The sequence below is a fragment of the Salmo salar genome, chromosome ssa26 (assembly GCF_905237065.1).
Source record: "Salmo salar chromosome ssa26, Ssal_v3.1, whole genome shotgun sequence".
In the NCBI taxonomy this organism is placed as follows: Eukaryota; Metazoa; Chordata; class Actinopteri; order Salmoniformes; family Salmonidae; genus Salmo; species Salmo salar.
The window spans coordinates 40,620,751-40,643,814 of NC_059467.1; the positions used below are offsets into that span (position 1 = coordinate 40,620,751).

Genomic DNA, 23,064 nt, shown 5'->3' on the forward strand with positions numbered 1-23,064 from the left:
TACTTTCTGGTAAAAGTTAAAATAGTTCTACACCCACTTGAGACAAAATGGGTGGCGGTTAAGATGCAATTCTACTACAAAGACTTAACCACTTTACTTGTAAAACAATAAATTTTAAAAAACTTCTGAAGGAAACCATTGCTACTTCAAAGGGAATGGTTCGGGACCTGCTCGCCAAATTCACAGAGACTCATTAACTATTTAAAAGACTATAATTAGACATGAAAGCAAGGGGAGTTCTCTCAGGTAGTTTATCTGAGTCAAGAGTTTCTAACCTCTGAAGTGTGATCCACCTCCGCATTTGACAAGTCGCTACGTTGAGGCTCAAAGTTTCATGTCTGTGGCTCTTGTAAACTATTTATCGGCACACACACACACACACACACACACACTTTTAGCTCTTTAGGAGCAGTCTGAAAGCAACATGCCCAAACCACACAACCTCTCTCATTTGTCATTCACAGCTGCCTGCAAATCTACAATTTTGTCTCTGCCTAAAATAGCTTCTTATTTTAAAAAGACTGATCGAATCAAAGTGGTAGAATCAAAGTGGTAGAATCAAAGCTTGCCTTTCCCTCCTTTCTGAGGGAGCTATTCTGTTAGTTGACAGTCTCCTAGGGAACTAAACCAGATAAATCTCTGCTGATGGCTGTGTGTCAAAAGCAAAACTAATTTATATGCCCACCCTTCTGCTAGACCAGGTAAACTAATCGTTTTTTTAATGCCATGCAACTCTGATAAAACAGCTGTTCATCCGAGAACGGATGGCATGCATACACATACCCACAACCACACACCTCTTCATATCTGAAGCTGCCAAAAGCCATAGGCTGGGCACAAGACGATGACAGGGGGTTTATTTAAGCAGCCCTCACAATCCTCCCTCTGTGACTGACTGCCCCCACACCCCTCCAGCGTAAGAAGTGCTCCTTTGACTGAGTGGAGGGGGGTGTACAGAGAGTGTGGGGTGGATTTCAGTCATGCACACTATGTTAAGCCGAGCACCACTGGGTATGACTGGTGTATCAAGAGCAGAGACGAAGACGGAGGTTTCAGAGAAAACAATAAGAGTTCATTTGGTCAGCGAACTAGGTCGCTGTGGGGCTGCCCTTGTATTGTTTAGACACAGAGATGCCAGCAAACCCATTAAAATAATTCTGACAAGCTGGGTCAGTGTTAACTAGGTTCAAATTAGGCTGACCAAATTGGAGAATGCCCATGCCAATAAAACATCAATGGAGGAGCAGGTTTGATCGTGTTCAAGTGGTCTAATTACTAGTGATGAATTCATTTTCATGCATGTACCTTTTATGATCTCACTTCCCAAAACCCATTCAGGCTAATTCTTCATAACCTCGATGGCATCCAACAAACAGTGGAGGATAAATTCACGTGTGCGTGCTGTGGATGGAAAACTCCAGAAGGTATAGTGGAATCAAATTAAGGTTATTAATCATAGTTTCCAGGAGAATATTACAATCATCCTTAATTTATGGAGAGGTTTGATGCCAAGAATGATATTTAGAACCTTAAAAAAAAAAAAAGGCATTAAAAGTTCTCCAGAGTTACAATTGATAAGAGTGTTCAAGTAATGAAACAATTGCCAGGGAGACATTTGTCATTGTCATGTTGACCCTTAATCTTCCTTCGGTGTTCCTTCTACTGTAAAATGGAGAACGACTGGTATTGTAACTATTACATAGGCCTATGCTAGCACTTCAGAAGAGAGACGCTTGTGTAGAGAGAGAACAGTATAAATGCTTTAAAAGCATTCAGAACAAAGCAGCATCATACCACACCATGTTTTTGGAACCACGACTCAACAAAAAGATGGACTCCACAGTTTATTGTTCATCTTCTAAAGAGAATAGATCTGCTTTGAAACTTCAAGGTCTGATTTCCAGGCCTCCTCCGGCACTTGCAGAGTACAAATCCATGAACAATCCCCCCCTTTTGCCTCATTGTGGAAGAGGGCTCTAAATGGGCTCTGTGTAAAACAGGGCCTAGTTTCTGGTTAGGCCGAGCCTCGCTGACTAGCACAGCTTGCATGTGTCATAATCCTCTGCAGCTGCCACCGCTGGCAGGGGACACCACGGCAGGAGCTCGGGCAGAACCCAAAAGTTTGAGGAAATTTTTGTGAAACTGTCCTCGCAGTCCTGCCGAGTTTGCAGAAAGATGCCTTTGGAACAGCCCACAAAGCTTATGAAGTTTGGCATGAACACCGAGTACGGAGGGACAAAAAAAAAAAAAAAAAAAAAAGTCTCGTTGCTAACCGTGGCCTCTGCTCGTATTAATGTGCATTACTGCCATTTCCTGCAGTTATTTTGCTGTTGTCGTTTTGCTGTTGTCGAGTGTGCTTTGTTTACCAAATGGGGCATCGGGATGCATGGCTCCCCTTGTATCTTTATAAACAATGAATGAAATGACAGCATCCATCACGACTGTGGCTACAGTCTTGCATCACACCTAGATTACAGAATGTGAATGAATGTGCTACAAAGGCTAATGCTTGTTATTCCAATAACTTCACTAGAGATCTACTATGGTGCTAATGCATGCCCTTCTGACAGCAGCTCATAGAGATCTACTATGGTGCTAATGCATGCCCTTCTGACAGCAGCTCAGGTGGACTATGGGTTCTCTCCTGTATCCATCAGACACTGCACCAATATAATCCATAAGCATTTCAATTTCACCCTTAAAGCCTGTGTTTTCAATAGCCAGCCACTGACACTATCCCACATACCCCTGATTCAAAAGCCATAGAAAGATCCACAATTACAGCCACTAGAGGGAATGGTACCCTTTTAAGCCAGGCTGCACAGAACCTTAATGCACAGTAACTGATAAAAACACAGACATGTCATGTTCTCTCAGAGACCATTAGCTACAATAGCAACACAGAGGCACATAATGTTCTAGCTAGCTTGCCCTGGAGTAATTAGGGCTAAAGTTAGCATTTGGAGCTAAAAGCGATAGCTTGCTCCAAAAGCCTTTGAAGGACTTTGAAAGGCCAACCAGAATCGGAGGAACAACAGGCCTTGGAAAGAAGGGAACAAGTTGGCACCACGCTGGCAGTGGATGATGGAGAACGATGCACTAGCCATGTTTCACTGTGTGCTGTGCCATGGTAGAACGAGACCAAAGCTCAGACAGAGAAACCCTTTCATCTCAGCAGGGGTATAGCAAAGCCATGTCAATGATCTGGTCTGGGCCTGGGAGCAGGGAGAAGTCTGGCTTCTCTCCACACACAACAGTCTTCTCCCTCTGTCTCCAACCGACCGGCAGCCCTCACTGCTCATCACCCTAATCAAAAGAGATGACAAGCACTTTGTTGAGTAACACGGGGAACATTCAGAGTAGAAACAATGCCTTCTGAACGGGGTTGATTTTGTAGTTTGGCTCTCTTGGAAGAGGGAGGTCAATGAGGACAGACAAAATGGTTACATGGAGCAAGCCTAGGTTACATGGAGCAAGCCTAGGTTACATGGAGCAAGCCTAGGTTACATGGAGCAAGCCTAGGTTACATGGAGCAAGCCTAGGTTACATGGAGCAAGCCTAGGTTACATGGAGCAAGCCTAGGTTACATGCTTGGGCGATATACTGTTTACCGGGGTATTTCGAAATACCGACGTAATGATTTTCAATAGCGTCAAGATCAAGCTTCTTGGTTACAGCAGAGACATTCAATCCCCTCCTGGATCAAGATCCCTGTTGCCTAAATTGTTTTGCACTTATATATTATATATATTCTTTTTTACGTGCATATTCAGTGTATACCCCGGTATAGCACAGAAAAGGTATGAACATCTGGATACCACCCAACCCTACTAGGTTACATCAGTACAGTCCGCAGACGTTCAAGAGCTAGACGAATAGCTGAAGCAAAATGTTTAATGTGGGAAACTGAAGTGATCAAACAATGTAGGTTCCAAGGCAGGTACTTTTTCTGTAGTGGTGTTGATGAGGGGTGCTCTGCCATGTCTGCAGTCTGTTCACATTTCTATAGCAACGCTGGCTACACTGTGGGTTAGCTTTCAAAGCATAGACACAAATGTCATTCACACAGAACAATGACTGCTGGCAAAAATTATGTATTATTGTAAATCTTGCTTATATGTAACCATAGTTTTAAAATGCACCCAGTACCAAGAGAGAGTGTCTTATGGACTGGCCTGTAGGCTGTGCTGGGTAATGAATGGGTGTTGTGTTTCTAGGAGTAACCCATGGATGAATCTGAGCCTTTGCTGGCACGTCCCACAGTGAATTAAATAGGGGGGAAATACATGGTGCATCCATGGCTGCCCCCAAGACAACTATTTATTCATTTAGTTGATGGTGGAAACAATCAACATAGTGACAAAAGCATAGCAATCAGAGAACTATGATAAGCATCCAATCTGACAGTTGGTGGTGTGTAATGTCAACCAATCAGAATACAATTCTCACAATCAAGATTTAATTTAGGTTTTGTTAACATCTAATTTGCACATTAGGCAGTTAGCAAAAAAAGGGCTAATAGTCTATTTGGATTAATACAGAAGCCACTTGAAAGCAAAGCAGGCGGGCACAGCTGGTGGTTATACATTTACCCCTGCCTTCAAAAAAAGATACCATTGCAGATGAAACGCCATTATCAGGGCATATTGATCTTTCTAGCTTCCTGCCAATTACAAGTAAACTGTGGCAGTAGTTATCGTAAATTACGACAATAACCCCTGGATGCCATTTCGCCAGTAGGTTATGTTGACAACAACATACTGAAAATGATCACTTCAAAAAAGTTCACTGCAATGCTAATGTAGCAATTAGCACAGCTCATGTTGATTATTTGGATCCATCTACTGATCTTTCCGTTCCCAACTCCACTGAAGAGGAGACTGAGCGGAGCTACGCCCCCCCCCCTGGCCATAGGACATCATCAGTATCTCCTAATGAGGGAGGGTGTCATTAGCCGACCAGATGAATCAAACACTTGCCAAAGCATGCAATTATCCGATTCTCAGTGAAAAGAGGTCATTAGGACTTTATGAGCAATTATAGCTCACAAAAAAATTATCCATAAACAGCGTGAAATATAGGAAAGACAGCAGGTGAGGGAGGTCTCTATTGAAATCGAAGCCAGTGTGACAAGATGATATATAGGAAAGACAGCAGGTGACGGAGGTCTCTATTGAAATCGAAGCCAGTGTGACAAGATGATATATAGGAAAGACAGCAGGTGAGGGAGGTCTCTATTGAAATCGAAGCCAGTGTGACAAGATGATATATAGGAAAGACAGCAGGTGACGGAGGTCTCTATTGAAATCGAAGCCAGTGTGACAAGATGATATATAGGAAAGACAGCAGGTGAGGGAGGTCTCTATTGAAATCGAAGCCAGTGTGACAAGATGATATATAGGAAAGACAGCAGGTGAGGGAGGTCTCTATTGAAATCGAAGCCAGTGTGACAAGATGATACAGTTGAAGTCAGAAGTTCACTTACACTTAGGTTGGAGTCATAAAAACTCGTTTTTCAACCACTCCACACATTTCTTGTCAACTTCTCTAGGGTAGGGGGCACTATTTTCACCTCCGGATGAAAAGCGTGCCTAAAGTAAACTGCCTGCTACTCAGGCCCAAAAGCTAGGATATGCATATAGATTTGGATAGAAAACACTCTAAAGTTTCCAAAACTGTTAAAATAATGTCTGTAAGTATAACAGAACTGATTTGGCAGGCGAAAACCTGAGAAAAAAATTCCTACTTCCTGGATGGATTTATTTTTGTAGTTTTCTATTGAATGCCTTCACAGTATCCATTGACTTAGGAATCAAATTGCACATCCTATGCCTTCCACTAGATGTCAAGAGTCTTTAGAAATTGTTTCAGGCTTGTATTCTGAAAAATGAGGGGGTAAGACCAGTCTGAATGGGTGGACCCTACAGTGTCAGAGCTTTTTCATGCGCATGACCAAGAGCGTGCCTTTCTTGTTTACCTTTTATATTGACGACTATTGTCCGGTTGAAATATTATCGATTATTTATGCTAAAAACAACCTTGAATTGATTATTAAAAAAATGGACATGTTTCTACGAACTTTAAGGATGCTATTTGGATTTTTCGTTCCCCTGTTGTGATTGCGTTTGAGCCTGTGGATTACTTAAGAAAACACGTGAACAAAAAACGGTTTTTGGATATAAACAGGGACTTTATCGAACAAAACAAACATTTATTGAGTCTTGTGAGTGCACCGATATGAAGATCAAAGGTAAGTGATTAATTTTATCACTATTTCTGAATTGTGTAACTCTTCTACTTGGCTGGTTACTGTTTGTAATGATTTGTCCGCTGTTCTCAGATAATCACATGGTATGCTTTCGCCGTAAAGCCTTTTTGAAATCTGACAGTGGTTGGATTAACAAAAGGTTTTTTTAAACCCATATATAACACTTGTATGTTTCATGAATTTTTATAATGAGTATTTCTGTTGGCCAGGTGGGACACTAACGTCCCACAGACCCTAGTGAGGTTAACAAACTGTAGGTTTTGCAAGTTGGTTAGGACATCTACTTTGTGCATGACACAAGTAATTGTTCCAACAATTGTTTACAGACAGATTATTTCACTTATAATTCACTGTATCACAATTCCAGTGGGTCAGAAGTTTACATACACTAAGTTGGCTGTGCCTTTAAACAGCTTAGAAAATTCCAGAAAATGATGTCATGGCTTTAGAAGCTTCTGATAGGCTAATTGACATCATTTGAGTCAATTGGAGGTGTACCTGTGGATGTATTTCAAGGCCTACCTTCAAACTCACTGCCTCTTTTCTTGTCATCGTGGGAAAATCAAAAGAAATCAGCCAAGACCTCAGAAAAATAATTGTAGTCCTCCACAAGTCTGGTTCATCCTTGGGAGCAATTTCCAAACGCCTGAAGGTACCACGTTCATCTGTACAAACAATAGTACGCAAGTATAAACACCATGGGATCACGCAGCCGTCATATCGCTCAGGAAGGAGACACATTCTGTCTCCTAGAGATGCACGTACTTTGGTGCGAAAAGTGCAAATCAATCCCAGAACAACAGCAAAGGACCTTATGAAGATGCTGGAGGAAACAGGTACAAAAGTATCTATACCCACAGTAAAACAAGTCCTATATCGACATAACCTGAAAGGCCGCTCAGCAAGGAAGAAGCCACTACTCCAAAACCGCCATAAAAAAGCCAGACTACGGTTTGCAACTGCACATGGGGACAAATATCGTACTTTTTGGAGAAATGTCCTCTGGTGTGATGAAACAAAAATAGAACTGTTTGGCCATAATGACCATCATTGTGTTTGAAGGAAAAAGGGGGAGGCTTGCAAGTCGAAGAACACCATCCCAACCGTGAAGCACGGGGGTGGCAGCATCATGTTGTGGGGGTGCTTTGCTGCAGGAGGGACCGGTGCACTTCACAAAATAGATGGCATCATGAGGAGGGAAGGTATGTGAATATATTGAAGCAACATCAAGACATCAGTCAGGAAGTTAAAGCTTGGTCGCAAAAGGGGCTTCCAAATGGACAATGACCCCAAGCGTACTTCCAAAGTTGTAGCAAAACAGCTTAAGGACAACAAAGTCAAGGTATTGGAGTGGCCATCACAAAGCCCTGACCTCAATCCCATAGAAAGGTTGTGGGCAGAACTGAAAAAGTGTGTGCGAGCAATGAGGCCTACAAACCTGACTCAGTTACACCAGCTCTGTCAGGAGGAATGGGCCAAAATTCACCCAACTTATTGTGGGAAGCTTTTGGAAGGCTACCTGAAACGTTTGACCCAAGTAAAACAATTTAAAGGCAATGCCACCAAATACTAATTGAGTGTATGTAAACTTCTGACCCACTGGGAATGTGATGAAGTAAAAGCTGAAATAAATCATTCTCTCTACTATTATTCTGACATTTCACATTCTTAAAATAAAGTGGTGATCCTAACTGACCTAAGACAGGGAATTTTTACTAGGATTAAATGTCAGGAATTGTGAAAAACAGAGTTTAAATGTATTTGGTTAAGGTGTATGTAAACTTCTGACTTCAACTGTATACATGGAAAACATCAGGTGAGGAAGGTCTCTATTGAAATCCATGCCAGTGTGACACACCAGTAGGAGTTGGAGGGAAGGCCTCATCCGATCATCTCAAGGGTCATTTGAGCAGCCAAAGTCCATTTCCATTTACCGGTGCTTTACCAGCAGGTTTTCTATTTAAACCTTTATTTGAAATGAATCATTAATGTAGTGTAGCCTGCACAGGCATTGCCTTCATACTAAGGGAACAAAATATATAATAAATAAAATAGTGCCAAGTGTTGCATCCATTAAATCCTAGTTCACATAAAGACAATGAAATATTAAAATTCACATACTTTTAAACTCCCATGAACACTGGCCAAATAAATGGAGAAAATGTGGTTCTTAGTGGTTTAGCCCTCAGAAGAATCCTAGGAGCGTCACAGAAAATGGATGTAGTTTTTAAGTCTCTGCTGCAGGCCTGCAGCCGAGGTGGTCTGAGAGGGATAGAACCCTGGAGAGTGGTTTGTGGGACCAGAAGGGGGGGTTGCCAAATGTTTACACATTTCACCAAGTTATTTGCATTGTCCACAGGGAGACAATTAGCACACAATTCCCTCCCAGCAGGATTATGGAGATAAAATGGAACTTAAATGGATTTTACACTCCTCTGACAGGCAGATAAAAGGAGCTGTTTACAAAGACAAACTTGCGCTTTAGGAACTTTAAACCGCTATGGGGGCGGGGAATAGGATAGCAGCCATGTTGAAGAACTCTACTCCTATATGTGGGTTAAGATTGAATTCTTTAGTAGGACCAAAAAAAAGCAACGAGTTTGCCCGTTCCCAGAGGCGGCTAGAACTGAATGAAGAAACATTCAATCTCCTTTGAGCTAGCACTGCAATCCACAACTTTGATAAAGACAAGTTCTATCTGCGGACCTACTCGCAAAAGACTTGAGACCTCAGAGAAATGTGTTTCGAATAAACAGATATTTTCAGAAAGGGGGACCCCACAATTAGTAATTTGAGACTCTCTCCCTGCGTGTAGGTCTCAGTCCAATTCCCTGGAATCAATCAGAGCTCCCAAAGGAACTCCCTGCACCCCTTAATCTCCTGGTTTTATTACTTTCCAGACAGTCAGGCCAGTTCCACCCTACCCCCATCTCTCCCTTTTGTACTGATCTCCAGCAAAGCCTGTGTTTTTTCCCCCCCACTCCCCTTCACCGCTGCAGAGCGCTTTTCATGCAGGAGAGACTCTTTCATCAGCCTCCTCACACAAGAGAGCACAACAGCCATCAGAGGCCCGTCTCTCCACTAAGGCCTGTTCACTTCACATGCATTATTTTAACGGAGGCGAACCTTTAAAAGCGAGCTAGCCTGCTTTTTTCCCCTAAAAAACAACTTCACATTTTACTGGATTCGTGGGAAAAATGTCATACTGACTGTTGTATTGCTCAACTGTTTATTATTTTCCAGCCTTCAACATAATCGGCAGAGGGCTTGAAAATAAATACATCGTCTCATCTCTTACAAGGCTATCAGGGGTGTGAATTTGCTAAGACCGAGCATGTGATAAAGGCGGCCATGTGTTGTGTGCACTCCAACATGTGCCGTTTGTTTAATATTCATTATAACTATTCAATTTGTCGCAGTCGCTCATAGTCCTTGGAATGTATTGGCTATCAGATTCCCTTTTATAAAGCAGGAAACATGGGGTCAAGACGTTACCTATGTTTATTATTTCATCAACATTCAGTATGACAATGAAAATCACCCAAACAAACTACTAAAGTTTAAGTCACCACAAACACATGTAGCCTTCACGAGACTGAATTAAAATTACTTATTGCAGTAGCTACTCTACTGTAGCCAATTAACAAAAAAGGGGGGGGGTATAAATTGTGTACTTTCTATCCATCAGCCAAACGTGTATTGACGCCCAGGTAATGAGATGTCTGGCGGACTGATGATGCTAGCTTATTGCTTGACAGTAAACCCAAATGAGAGTCATTCATTTGTGGTTATAGAGCCGGGTTCTTGCCATCCGTTGCAATTAATGACGTGACTAATGGTTTTGAGAGAGCGAGCAACCTGAACCTGTGATAATACAAAGCAACGAAATGTCGATTTGAGACAAGACAAATATAAACAGACAGATATTTCCATGCATGCATCTACCCGAGTTTTTAAACCAGTGCATAATAAATAAATCTGTCAATTATGACCGTAGAAACAAACGTGACGTGGGAGTTAAATCCAGACATAATAGCTAAAAGGTAAAACAAATAAATACAATAAACACTTGAAATGGCTCGACAACAACCGCATTTCATTTGTTTTACCACCTGCATGGTCATGTGGTCTGAAAAGTACTCCTAACAAACAAATGGTTAAAAAACATTGGCCCTTAGTTGACTGAAATGCAGCTGACTAATTAGCCTGCAGATGTCTAGCAGCTACAAGTCAATGCTCCATGTCGTAGCCTGCAGATGTCTAGAAGCTACAAGTCAATGCTCCATGTCGTAGCCTGCAGATGTCTAGAAGCTACAAGTCAATGCTCCATGTCGTAGCCTGCAGATGTCTAGAAGCTACAAGTCAATGCTCCATGTCGTAGCCTGCAGATGTCTAGAAGCTACAAGTCAATGCTCCATGTCGTAGCCTGCAGATGTCTAGAAGCTACAAGTCAATGCTCCATGTCGTAGCCTGCAGATGTCTAGAAGCTACAAGTCAATGCTCCATGTCGTAGCCTGCAGATGTCTAGAAGCTACAAGTCAATGCTCCATGTCGTAGCCTGCAGATGTCTAGAATCTACAAGTCAATGCTCCATGTCGTAGCCTGCAGATGTCTAGAAGCTACAAGTCAATGCTCCATGTCGTAGCCTGCAGATGTCTAGAATCTACAAGTCAATGCTCCATGTCGTAGCCTGCAGATGTCTAGAAGCTACAAGTCAATGCTCCATGTCGTAGCCTGCAGATGTCTAGAAGCTACAAGTCAATGCTCCATGTCGTAGCCTGCAGATGTCTAGAAGCTACAAGTCAATGCTCCATGTCGTAGCCTGCAGATGTCTAGAAGCTACAAGTCAATGCTCCATGTCGTAGCCTGCAGATGTCTAGAAGCTACAAGTCAATGCTCCATGTCGTAGCCTGCAGATGTCTAGAAGCTACAAGTCAATGCTCCATGTCGTAGCCTGCAGATGTCTAGAAGCTACAAGTCAATGCTCCATGTCGTAGCCTGCAGATGTCTAGAAGCTACAAGTCAATACTCCATGTCGTAGCCTGTAGATGTCTAGAAGCTACAAGTCAATGCTCCATGTCGTAGCCTGCAGATGTCTAGAAGCTACAAGTCAATGCTCCATGTCGTAGCCTGCAGATGTCTAGAAGCTACAAGTCAATGCTCCATGTCGTAGCCTGCAGATGTCTAGAAGCTACAAGTCAATGCTCCATGTCGTAGCCTGCAGATGTCTAGAAGCTACAAGTCAATGCTCCATGTCGTAGCCTGCAGATGTCTAGAAGCTACAAGTCAATGCTCCATGTCGTAGCCTGCAGATGTCTAGAAGCTACAAGTCAATGCTCCATGTCGGCTGCTAGTAGTGCACTGCAAGACCTAGTAGCTCGAGCTGTTGTTCTACACGCGATACAGAAACTCGTTACATTGTAATACCAACAAATTATTAAAGTAGCCAATTGATTAACTAATGTAACGTTTACCTTTGTCGGCATGTCTTGACACGGTGGTCGCCGGGTAAAGAAAGGTGAGACAGAGGAGAGAGAGGAGCAACCTTGCTCCCCGCTCCGCCATCACTTATCAAAAATAAATGTTTGCAGGCTTCAAGAACCCCGGAGAAAATCCGTGTTTAAAATCCTCTGCCACCTATTTCCATACACTTCCGAGACAAACGAAGAACTTCAATGTTTCACCTACGAAATGTTTAAAAACATCCGGTACCAGCTACTTTTGAAACTGTCCGGATGAAACATGTAGCTAGCTGGCTTGTGAGCTCGAAGTATGGAGAGACCGCAGGTTAGACTGTTTTCTCAACTTGGTGGAGGGGTTGAAGGAAAACTGAAGTCAATCCATTGCTTCAGAACCAATTCGGTCGAAAAAAATTGTGGAATCGACGGTCACACACGAATCCAAGCTATTCCAATTGCAATCAAATGCGTAAAACCCGAGAACAAGGACAGTTGAAAAGATTGATCAAGGTCCGACTGATCGGAGAAAACGACACCGCAGCCAGCTTCTGCTCGCGAACGGAACGTAATAGCAGCGTGGAAGGGCTGGAATTCTATGTGGGTCCCCGGAAAACAGGGCGTGGAGTCATGCGGAATTCAGGATTGTAGACCTAGGCTATATGTTGGCAAAATCTAAACTATGGCTTGGTGAATGGATCAGTAAGCCACTTACATTTTTACCTGTGCAATCTGCAAATGAATTTAGCATATACATTACATAGCAAATAAAGAAAACGTATATCCAGTGAGTGACAGCAAGTAGTTTACAAAATGGTGAGATTATCTTTTCAATAGAATGTCTTAAATGTAATCTCCATTCAATGTATTCATCTTTTCATAAAAAAAAATATGTTAGGCTATAAATATGCTTAGATATTATTTAATTGTCAAGTTTTGTTGTAGGCCTTTGTAACATTTTATTTTTTATAGGCAATGAAAGGCAACGGTAGAATATTAATTTATTCACTCCCAGCTATAGTAGCATACCACCTTGGTGAATGTAATTGTAGTATTTTCATATAGAGGCTTTTTTAACTGTATAAAAATCAATATTCCTGCACCCATGTTACGATGCAAAAGAGTTTCCAGGGGATTTTCAACCCCTTGTTCCCAGGCTATGAATCATCTTAGAGAGAAACACGTGTGTTGTCCTCATAAACTAAGGTTTGTGCACATTCCAAATATTTGCATGATGAGTTCTTCCTGTTGATCAACAAGACAAACATCTATTGTATACATCATCCTAATTGGCCAAGGCATCTAAATACTGTTGTAGCTCTATTTGATGCTGGCAGATTATTTCACATATTGGCTGGATCTCATGTGATCAGAGATTGTTGCCTTAAAATAATCCTGATAATTAACGTATTGTTAGGACAAGATAAAGCTATTTTAGATTGAGTTTAGACAATACTGCAGCAATATAGTAACATCAGTATGATAATATACTAAACTGATCATATAAAATATCAGAATGACCTCCGTTCTGCATCTATCTCAATATGTATGAGTATTCTGAGTGTAGAACCAGTGGTATTGATAGTGTGACCATGGAATATTAGTTATGAAGCATGTGAACATTACTAGGGTTGCCCCTCTGGCCATAGCATCTAACCCATAAGGACTTGGGAAAAATGGTGCCTGAAACCAGTCTGACAGTCCCACTCACTGATTTGTTCACTCATGTATTGAGGAGAACCCAAGCACTCAGAAATATGGAAGAGCTCCATCCACTGGCTCATGCATTCCATAGCATGTGAATAGAGATGCCAGCAGCACTATACCCACCCCATTCACATGACAATGCATCACCCCCTTTAATGCCAGCAGTACTATACCCACCCCATTCACATGACCATGCAAACCCCCCTTTAATGCCAGCAGCACTATACCCACCCCATTCACTTGACCATGCAAACCCCCCTTTAATGCCAGCAGCACTATACCCACCCCATTCACATGACCATGCAAACCCCCCTTTAATGCCAGCAGCACTATACCCACCCCATTCACATGACAATGCATCACCCCCTTTAATGCCAGCAGCACTATACCCACCCCATTCACTTGACCATGCCTCACCCCCTTTAATGCCAGCAGCACTATACCCACCCCATTCACATGACCATGCCTCACCCCCTTTAATGCCAGCAGCACTATACCCACCCCATTCACATGACCATGCAAACCCCCCTTTAATGCCAGCAGCACTATACCCACCCCATTCACTTGACCATGCAAACCCCCTTTAATGCCAGCAGCACTATACCCACCCCATTCACATGACCATGCAACCCCCCCTTTAATGCCAGCAGCACTATACCCACCCCATTCACTTGACCATGCAAACCCCCCTTTAATGCCAGCAGCACTATACCCACCCCATTCACATGACCATGCAAACCCCCCTTTAATGCCAGCAGCACTATACCCACCCCATTCACATGACAATGCATCACCCCCTTTAATGCCAGCAGCACTATACCCACCCCATTCACATGACCATGCCTCACCCCCTTTAATGCCAGCAGCACTATACCCACCCCATTCACATGACCATGCCTCACCCCCTTTAATGCCAGCAGCACTATACCCACCCCATTCACATGACCATGCAAACCCCCCTTTAATGCCAGCAGCACTATACCCACCCCATTCACATGACCATGCAAACCCCCCTTTAATGCCAGCAGCACTATACCCACCCCATTCACTTGACCATGCAACCCCCCCTTTAATGCCAGCAGCACTATACCCACCCCATCCACATGACCATGCAAACCCCCCTTTAAAGCTTTGAAATTATTGTCGTTTCTTTTATATATTTTTTTTACATACAGCTTTGCACTGTATTTGAAACAGAACTGAAATGCCTTCCAATTTACAGTATGCAAATGTAGTATGTTTTTGTTGTTGTTCTAGAATAGAAAAATCAGGGAAAAGTCAGTATCAGGTAGATGTATTCTGTTATCTGTGACCTGTTAAACAGTGCAGGCTGCTAAGGGGAGGACGGCACATAATAATGGCTGGAACAGCGAGAATGGAATAACATCAAACACATGGAAACCAGTGTTTGATGTATTTGATACCATTCCACTGATTCCCCTCCAGCCTTTACCGCAAGCCCGTCCTCCCAAATTAAGGTGCCACCAACCGCCTGTGTTGTTATATCACTAGATTAAATTCATATGTGAATAATCCAATTGCAGTTCTGCCTCAGAGCAATGATACACCTCAAAAGCTATGGCTTTAGAATAAAACTCAGCAATGACTTGCAGAATCAACCCTGTGTAACTGTTGGGAGATGCTACAGTCTCATTTCAAGCAAGGCCTCCTGCCCTATGAACCATACACTGGAATATATTATGGTTCTCCAGGCCAGCTACGAGACGTAGAGAAATGAAGGCGTCTAGACCTATCCCCATGCTCAATTACCCTCAATATGAGATCTATATTCATGACTTAGCGGTGGCGTCGGGTTTGAAATGTCCAACTAGGAAACCAGAGAGATATCAGGAATGGTTTAAAAAGACCTGAGGATGAAATAGAAGAAGCAATAGCATTACTATCACCTTATTAACATGTCATGTGTTGGCTACTATTCATATAACATTTGATGACGTTAACATGTGTGTGTTATTAGAACTGATGCATGTATAATGTAACTGTTGGGTTGAAGGGTTGAAAACACACTGAGAAAGCATACAACTTCACAGTTTAAGAATTGTCTACACAACGATGCCCTGAAAGCTGTTTCTGTTCCAGTTTACTGCACCAAAGAAGTAAAGCGTTAAAAATCTATTTGCACATGAAGGTTAAGGAGGGGCCACATCAATCCTTCCAGATGCTTGGGTTTGTAAACACCAGCTTGTTGCTTACGGCTCAGGAAGCATTTTTTCCACCCAGATTATGAAGAGGTTATACCTAATCTCTGGCATTTAAGAAGAGTTCATTAGGCATATGGAAGCACAGGAGGCTATTTCAACCTGTGTTTCTATATGCTATAGATCTAAGGGAACCGTCATAGAATTATACCACTAGATTAGTCACTATAGATATACAACTATTGATCTTTGTGAATCGTTTGGACCCTTCTGAATCGTTTGGACCATTCTGAACCTTTTAAACAGTGGACTGTTACAGGAAGCATATTGACTTTCATGACATGGTTGAGTATTATTGTGCTGTGAATTTTGCACTGTCACTGTCTCAAACAAATCTAGGCCAACAACAAGAGAGGGGATTTCATGTGGGAATAGCTATCAAAGATGCTACCAATTACTGTGAAGTATCCTCTGGGCTAACCTAAATCACCGTTTCATATCGACTACCTACACACAAAGAAAGCTCATTATCCACCAATGGTCTGTTACAGAGACAACAAAAGACCATCCTTCAGCCATAGCTTGGATATTGGAGAATGCTGGAAGACATAATAAAGACAATAATAAGGATGTTATTCCAATTCCACATTATTCCAGTTCTAACTTTATCCCACGGCAGTGAGACTGGTGTGGATTACATGCATTGGCACCAGAATTAATGCGATCCCAGTCGGAATCAGATCCTATTATTCTGAGTCAGATTAGGTGGTGTGGGGGATTAGGGCACCATGAGTCAGATGGACGTGGTCTCTGGCCTGACGGAGGGTGGTAACATGCTCACTTCCTGTAGAGAACGCGCTATGAGACATTACCTCATTCACTTGCCAGTAAACACAGTGGGACCAGGTTATAAACTCATTAACACACACCAGGGCCCAAAATAGCTTAGTGGCTATGACAAGGACTAGTACATACTTTATGGGGGTGGATGATGAGTGATTTCCCCTCATATGTGAGTACATTAAGGGATTATGCACAATCAGTTGTCCCATTGTCTTAGAGATTGTACAGTGGGGGTGATATTAATTCAATTTCAATTAGCTACAAATGTAAGAGTTCAAGGATTTGTGTGTGTGTTTAGGGGGGAGGGGGTTGTGCATTCATGTCTCTGTCTGTCTGTCTGTGTTGCGTGGGGGAGTGTGTGTGTCGTACGCTTGGACCTATAAAACAAACAGCTGCTATGTACCTAGCTTCCCACTCAGGGGTGAAGATGGCAGCACATCGCCTCATAGAGCAAACTCACCTGCCAGTGCACAACACATACTTCAGCAGGAACCAGAGTACACTGAGACGTCCCATGATACATGTGCTTACACAGGCATATTTTAAGACCTGGCACACCTCACCTCACACATGTCAGCAGTTTCTCGCTTTCTCCCTTCCTTTCTCTCTCCATCTCGCTCTCTCTTGTTCTTTTGCTCTCTCTCTTTCACAGCTCTTTTGCAGGTGATAATTATTCTAATTGCTTCTTCTTTGAAGTGCAGCGTTCCGTATCAAACAGTGTGCTACTGAAATACTGCAGCATCAAACCTGGGCCAGTGTAAAACCTGACCTCTGGATCCCAGAGACAGAGCAGAGGACGAGACAGAACTTTAACTGGTACGATCACTCCAATAAGTCGATTCCATTTGGGTTTGGGTCAATTTAGGTAATGATTTGAAATTGAATGACTGAATTTAAAATGAATGAGGGCCTCCCAAGTGGCGCAGTGGTCTAAGATCCTGGTTCGAGTCCAGGCTCTGTCGCGGCCGGCCGCGACCGGAAGACCCATGGGGCGGCGCACAATTGGCCCAGTGTCGTCTGGGTTAGGGGAGGATTTGGACGGCAGAGATGTTCCTGTGCCATCGCGCGCTAGCGACTCCTGTGGCGGGCCGGGCACAATGCACGCTGACACAGTCGCCAGGTGTACGGTGTTTCCTCCGACACAACACATTGGTGCAGCTGGCTTCCGTGTTAAGCGGGCGTTGTGTCAAGAAGCAGTACAGCTTGGCTGGGTTGTGTTTTGGAGGATGCACAGCTCTTGACTTCGCCTCTCCCGAGTCCATACAGGAGTTGCAGCAATGAGACAAGACTGTAACTACCAATTGGATTCCACGAAATTGGAGAGAAAAAGGGGTAATAAAAAAATTAAAAAACATTAAAAAAATAACCTCATTAATGTTGTTGACCATGACTCAGAACATCTAGTTCTAGGTTGTAGTCATGGTCCTTTGTAGTTCACTTGGTAGAGCATGGCGCTTTAACACGCTTGTAACGCCAGGGTAGTGGATCCGTGAATAGAACCTACTACTACCCTGGCATTACAAGCACCATGCTTTACCAACTGAGCTATAAAGGACAATAAGTACTTTAGAACTAGATACATGCATGCATGACTGTAGAACTAGATATATTTAGAACTAGATATATGCATGCATGACTGTAAGTCACTTTGGATAAAAGTGTCTGCTAAATGGTATATATTATATTATTAAATTGGATTGGAGGATTACTCTAGTCTAGTAGTTTGGTGGCCTGAGACCTTTTCACAACAAGTCTGATGCATTTTTCATGCATGTTGTGTAAACTGTTCATCTCTTGAGAATACCTTAAAGATACAGTGCATTGTATTGCACCTTTCATGGTATTCCTTCAGGTTTATTTTCAGGTAAACTATGCTTTCAATAGCTGGGGATCAAATAATAAATGCACTTACAGTAAAACACACAGACATCAAACCTGCTTTCATTTCAAAACAGACTCGCAGAACAGAGTTTTGATTTGGTGTGCTGGAGGAGGTCATCCAAGAAACATGTTGTTTTTACGTTATTTACATTCTGTACACCTTCAATAGAAAATTCTCGTGGCTGAACCGTACAAGGCAGCACTGCATGATACAGGTTGGCCGTAGCTCTGGATGGAGTGCATAGTAGAACATCTGGAATACAGTTGGACAATGCAGAACAACGAGCATACAGGAATGGCATCCTTCCTTCACCTGCTGTTAGTGTGTGGATGGTACAAAAGGTAGGAAGTTACAACTCACACTGTGAAAGGACTGTGAGTGACAGACGAAGGGCAGGTCCAACTGAAATGTCAATGGCTTGAAATAAAAGGAATTTAAATTAAATTGGCCCTCATTAAACCAACCAGTACACAGCCGCATGTATCCTTTCACCCTCTAAAATGGAGTAGAACTGCATTTGTATAAGTATAGGTATTTCACTGGCAAGAGAGTAGTTCATCTCCGACTCATTTACAAAAGATGGCCACTCCCCTGCACTTCAAAGACCGCTGTTTCTTCTCGACTCGGTAATTCTTGAAGGGAAAAAGGGCATTTAAAGGGAAGATAAGGGTGAGAGGTGTAATTTGTCAAAAATGACATTTCAAAGAGTTTGAGTGGGAACGATAATGCATTCTTGAAAGTGTTCGGCCCCTCTCTACCCTCCTTGCCGTGGAACGCTGTGAAGGCAGGCTTCTTTAACATCCCAGCAGGAGGCTAGCTCTTCCACTAGCTATGCTAACAAACCGAGCAGCGTAAACACTGGGCTTCAAAATGAATACTCAGTGCTGTTTACATGTTTCAGCCGCTGGCCTTCTTTGAATTAGCTACTGAAATATGTTTATGGAGACCAGCTGTGTGGGCCTCTGAATTTATTTCTGTAACGAGCAAATATTAGGAGTCTCTCGGGTGTCAGTGTTGATACAGTGCAGCACTGTTAAAGCACAGTGAAAAATCTGTGAAGCTGTGAAGTTCAAGGGATACAAAGGATAAGTCAACGATTGATAGAAGTCCCTTCTGAGACAGTGACCTCATCATAAGGAATAACTTCACAAATTCAAATCCCAATCCAACTGACACATTCTCTTTGTCCTTTGTCCAGATTAGGTGGTTTTGAATTCATGACACAAGCCAGGGCTGAATGGATGGGTTTCTATATAGGTTGTAATTAGTAGCAGTTGATATAAGGTGAAATCACTCAAGGGGTTTTCTGGGGGACACATGGAGCTCTCCAACACTAACAGCCTGAGACGTGTGACCACACGCTCCCCTTCCTCCTGCTCCCGGCCCCGGCAGCTCTTGTGGTTAAGGGCTTTCTTCCTGCCAGAGGAGGTTGGTTGTTGTTGTTGGAATCACTACGACCACTTAAAGGGGCACTCTCAATCAACAGTGACTGCATTTCCTTAAAGGGACTCAGCGGGGACAGCGAGGGAATATGAAATGAGAAGTAATACGTATTTGTAAACGCCTGGCGCACCTCCCGGCCTCCGAAACAAATCTACAAGACCCAATCACAACCCATTTCAACCCTGACAAATACAAAACGGACTTTCCATAAGTGTTTGATTCTGATAGGGGAAGTCAATTCTCTACCACATATACCTCACTCTTATCCATTCGCCTCTCTTATCTTCCATTCTGAGGCTGAGCGGGTTTTCCTGGCCACAGGGTTGGACTGTAATGTTTTATCCCTGGTGGATGATCATACCTTTCCAACGGGGAGTCGGTCAGCGGGATTTCGCGACACAATGAGACGAGTCAGAGCACAGCAGAGCAGAGTTGTCCAGACAGACAATGAAATGGAGCCTGACATGTTGCAGTAATGGAGCAGAGAGAGAGACACAGACAGAGAGAGAGACACACAGACAGAGAGAGAGAGAGAGCAAGAGAGAGAGAGAGAAAGACACACAGACAGAGAGAGAGACACAGACAGAGAGAGACACACACACACAGACAGAGAGAGTTTGAGAGTGTGTGTGTGAGAGAAAGAGAGAGAGAGAGAGAAAGAAAAAGAAAAAGAGAGAGAGAGAGAGAGAGAGAGAGAGAGCTCCAACAGAGAAGTAAAATAATGCAATCTGCTCTGGCGGAAGAGACTGGAACAATTACTCTGGGGGAATATTAATTCTTCTTAACCTGCTGCATCTGTCTGGTAGTGCATGGACAGTTTTCCCAGAGCTACAGAGTCAGGGATAGTGACAGGGTTAGAGATAGTGACAGGGTTAAGCATAGTGACAGGGTTAGGGATAGTGACAGGGTTAGGGATAGTGACAGGGTTAGGGATAGTGACAGGGTTAGGGTTAGGGATATGGATAGGGACAGGGTTAGTGACAGGGTTAGGGATAGGGATAGGGACAGGGTTAGGGATAGGGACAGGGTTAAGGATAGTGACAGGGTTAGGGATATGGATAGGGACAGGGTTAGGGACAGGGACAGGGTTAGGGATAGGGATAGGGTTAGGGATGAACTGGATCCCTCAGGTCATATGAATCCTCCTCTCCTTTATTTTTGTTCATGGTCATCTGTGTAGCCAGTCAAGAGGTCAATGGCCACCCAGTGCCCCAGTGTGTCCCTATGCTACTGCTGTCCCTCAATACATCCCACTGGCTAATCACCTCTTTCAGTCCCTAGGCCTACATGAATGTTATGGGTATCATTCATATGACTGAACCACCCAGAGGTAGACTGTCCATTACCTCAGTGAGAATAACAACCGTTTAGTCCAACGCTGTGTCCAAACCCTTGGAATTAGCCAATGGATCAGTTTAGGAGAACTAAAGTCATTCCATATCACACAGAGGTGGAACAACTCAACTCTTTAGCCCCCTACACAGACGTGGATCACTTAGGCTACACAGCCCAAACAACCTTGCTTTGTTCCCAGCCCCATTCAACATGCTACGGCTGGAGTAACATGTCAGGCAGAGAAATGAAGCATTAATCCCCTGTCGTCCATTACAATGCATTAATGCTGGTGTGCCGTCTTTTCTCAAAACGTTATTTATTTCCTGCCCTGTAATTAGGTCCGCCTGCATAAGAAGCCGATTTGTTTACCCTGACGTTATATCTTATTATGTTTTGAATATGTTCCCCAGGGAATTACTGCATGTAGGCAGAGAGTGGCCCCAAGAGGAATTACTGCATGTAGGCAGAGAACGGCCCCAAGAGGAATTACTGCATGTAGGCAGAGAACGACCCCAAGAGGAATTACTGCATGTAGGCAGAGAGCGGTCCCAAGAGGAATTACAGCATGTAGGCAGAGAACGGCCCCAAGAGGAATTACAGCATGTAGGCAGAGAATGGCCCCAAGAATTACAGCATGTAGGCAGAGAGCGGGCCCAAGAGGAATTACAGCGTGTAGGCAGAGAGAGGCCCCAAGAGGCATTACTGCATGTAGGCAGAGAGAGGCCCCAAGAGGTATTACTGCATGTAGGCAGAGAGCGGCCCCAAGAGGAATTACAGCATGTAGGCAGAGAGAGGCCCCAAGAGGAATTACAGCATGTAGGCAGAGAACGGCCCCAAGAGGAATTACTGCATGTAGGCAGAGAACGGCCCCAAGAGGAATTACTGCATGTAGGCAGAGAACGACCCCAAGAGGAATTACTGCATGTAGGCAGAGAACGGCCCCAAGAGGAATTACTGCATGTAGGCAGAGAACGGCCCCAAGAGGATTTACTGCATGTAGGCAGAGAGCGGCCCCAAGGGGTATTACTGTATGTAGGCAGAGAGAGGCCCCAAGAGGTATTACTGCATGTAGGCAGAGAGTGGCCCCAAGAGGAATTACTGCATGTAGGCAGAGAGTGGCCCCAAGAGGAATTACTGCATGTAGGCAGAGAACGGCCCCAAGAGGAATTACTTCATGTAGGCAGAGAGCGGCCCCAAGAGGAATTACTGCATGTAGGCAGAGAGCGGCCCCAAGAGGAATTACTGCATGTAGGCAGAGAACGACCCCAAGAGGTATTACTGCATGTAGGCAGAGAGCGACCCCAAGCGGTATTACTGCATGTAGGCAGAGAGCGGCCCCAAGAGGTTATTTTCAGCTTCCGCCGTGATAGGTAGTTTCCACTTTGTTCTTTTTAAGGTTCCCTCTCTTCATACTACTGGATCCGTCAAGCCTTTGCACATCACAGTCATGCTCATTTGCATGTACAGTACCTGTGATATTTTAATATATGTCACGTCCTGACCATGGTAAGCTGTTATTTTCTATGGTAGAGTAGGTCAGGGCGTGACAGGGGGGTTTATTCTATGTGTTCTATTTCTATGTTGTTAGGTTCTAGTTTTTGTATTTCTATGTTGGTTTGTTTTGGATGATCTCCAATTAGAAGCAGCTGGTACTCGTTGTCTCTAATTGGAGATCATACTTAAGTAGGGGTTTTTCTACCTGGGTTTTGTGTGTGATTATTTTTGAGTAGTGTTTGTTTCTCCTCTGCATCACGGTTTGTTGTTTTGTTTATTCAGTTTATTTATGTATTGCATAGTTTCACAGATTAAATAAAAATGTGGAACCACACACACGCTGCACTTTGGTCCTCTTCTCCTTATGACAACCGTGACAATATAGTGTGGGCTTCCAGTCAGAACACCTGAGGGTTGAGTGTATGTAATCTTTTTTAGGTACCCACAAGTTTGCACCTATACTGACAATAATTGGGG

General features: G+C 43.4%; 1 protein-coding gene across 1 annotated transcript in view; it reads right to left on the reverse strand.

The window, feature by feature from the left end:
* The window catches only part of neo1a (neogenin 1a), a 291,539-nt gene extending 279,227 nt beyond the window's left edge, over nt 1–12,312 (reverse strand). Inside the window, exon 1 of the mRNA XM_045708311.1 lies at nt 11,743–12,312. Within this exon, the coding sequence (XP_045564267.1) occupies nt 11,743–11,833 (91 nt within the window). The 5' untranslated portion in view covers nt 11,834–12,312. The remainder of the gene's footprint in view (nt 1–11,742) is intronic.
* Between the last annotated feature and the right edge of the window lie 10,752 nt (nt 12,313–23,064).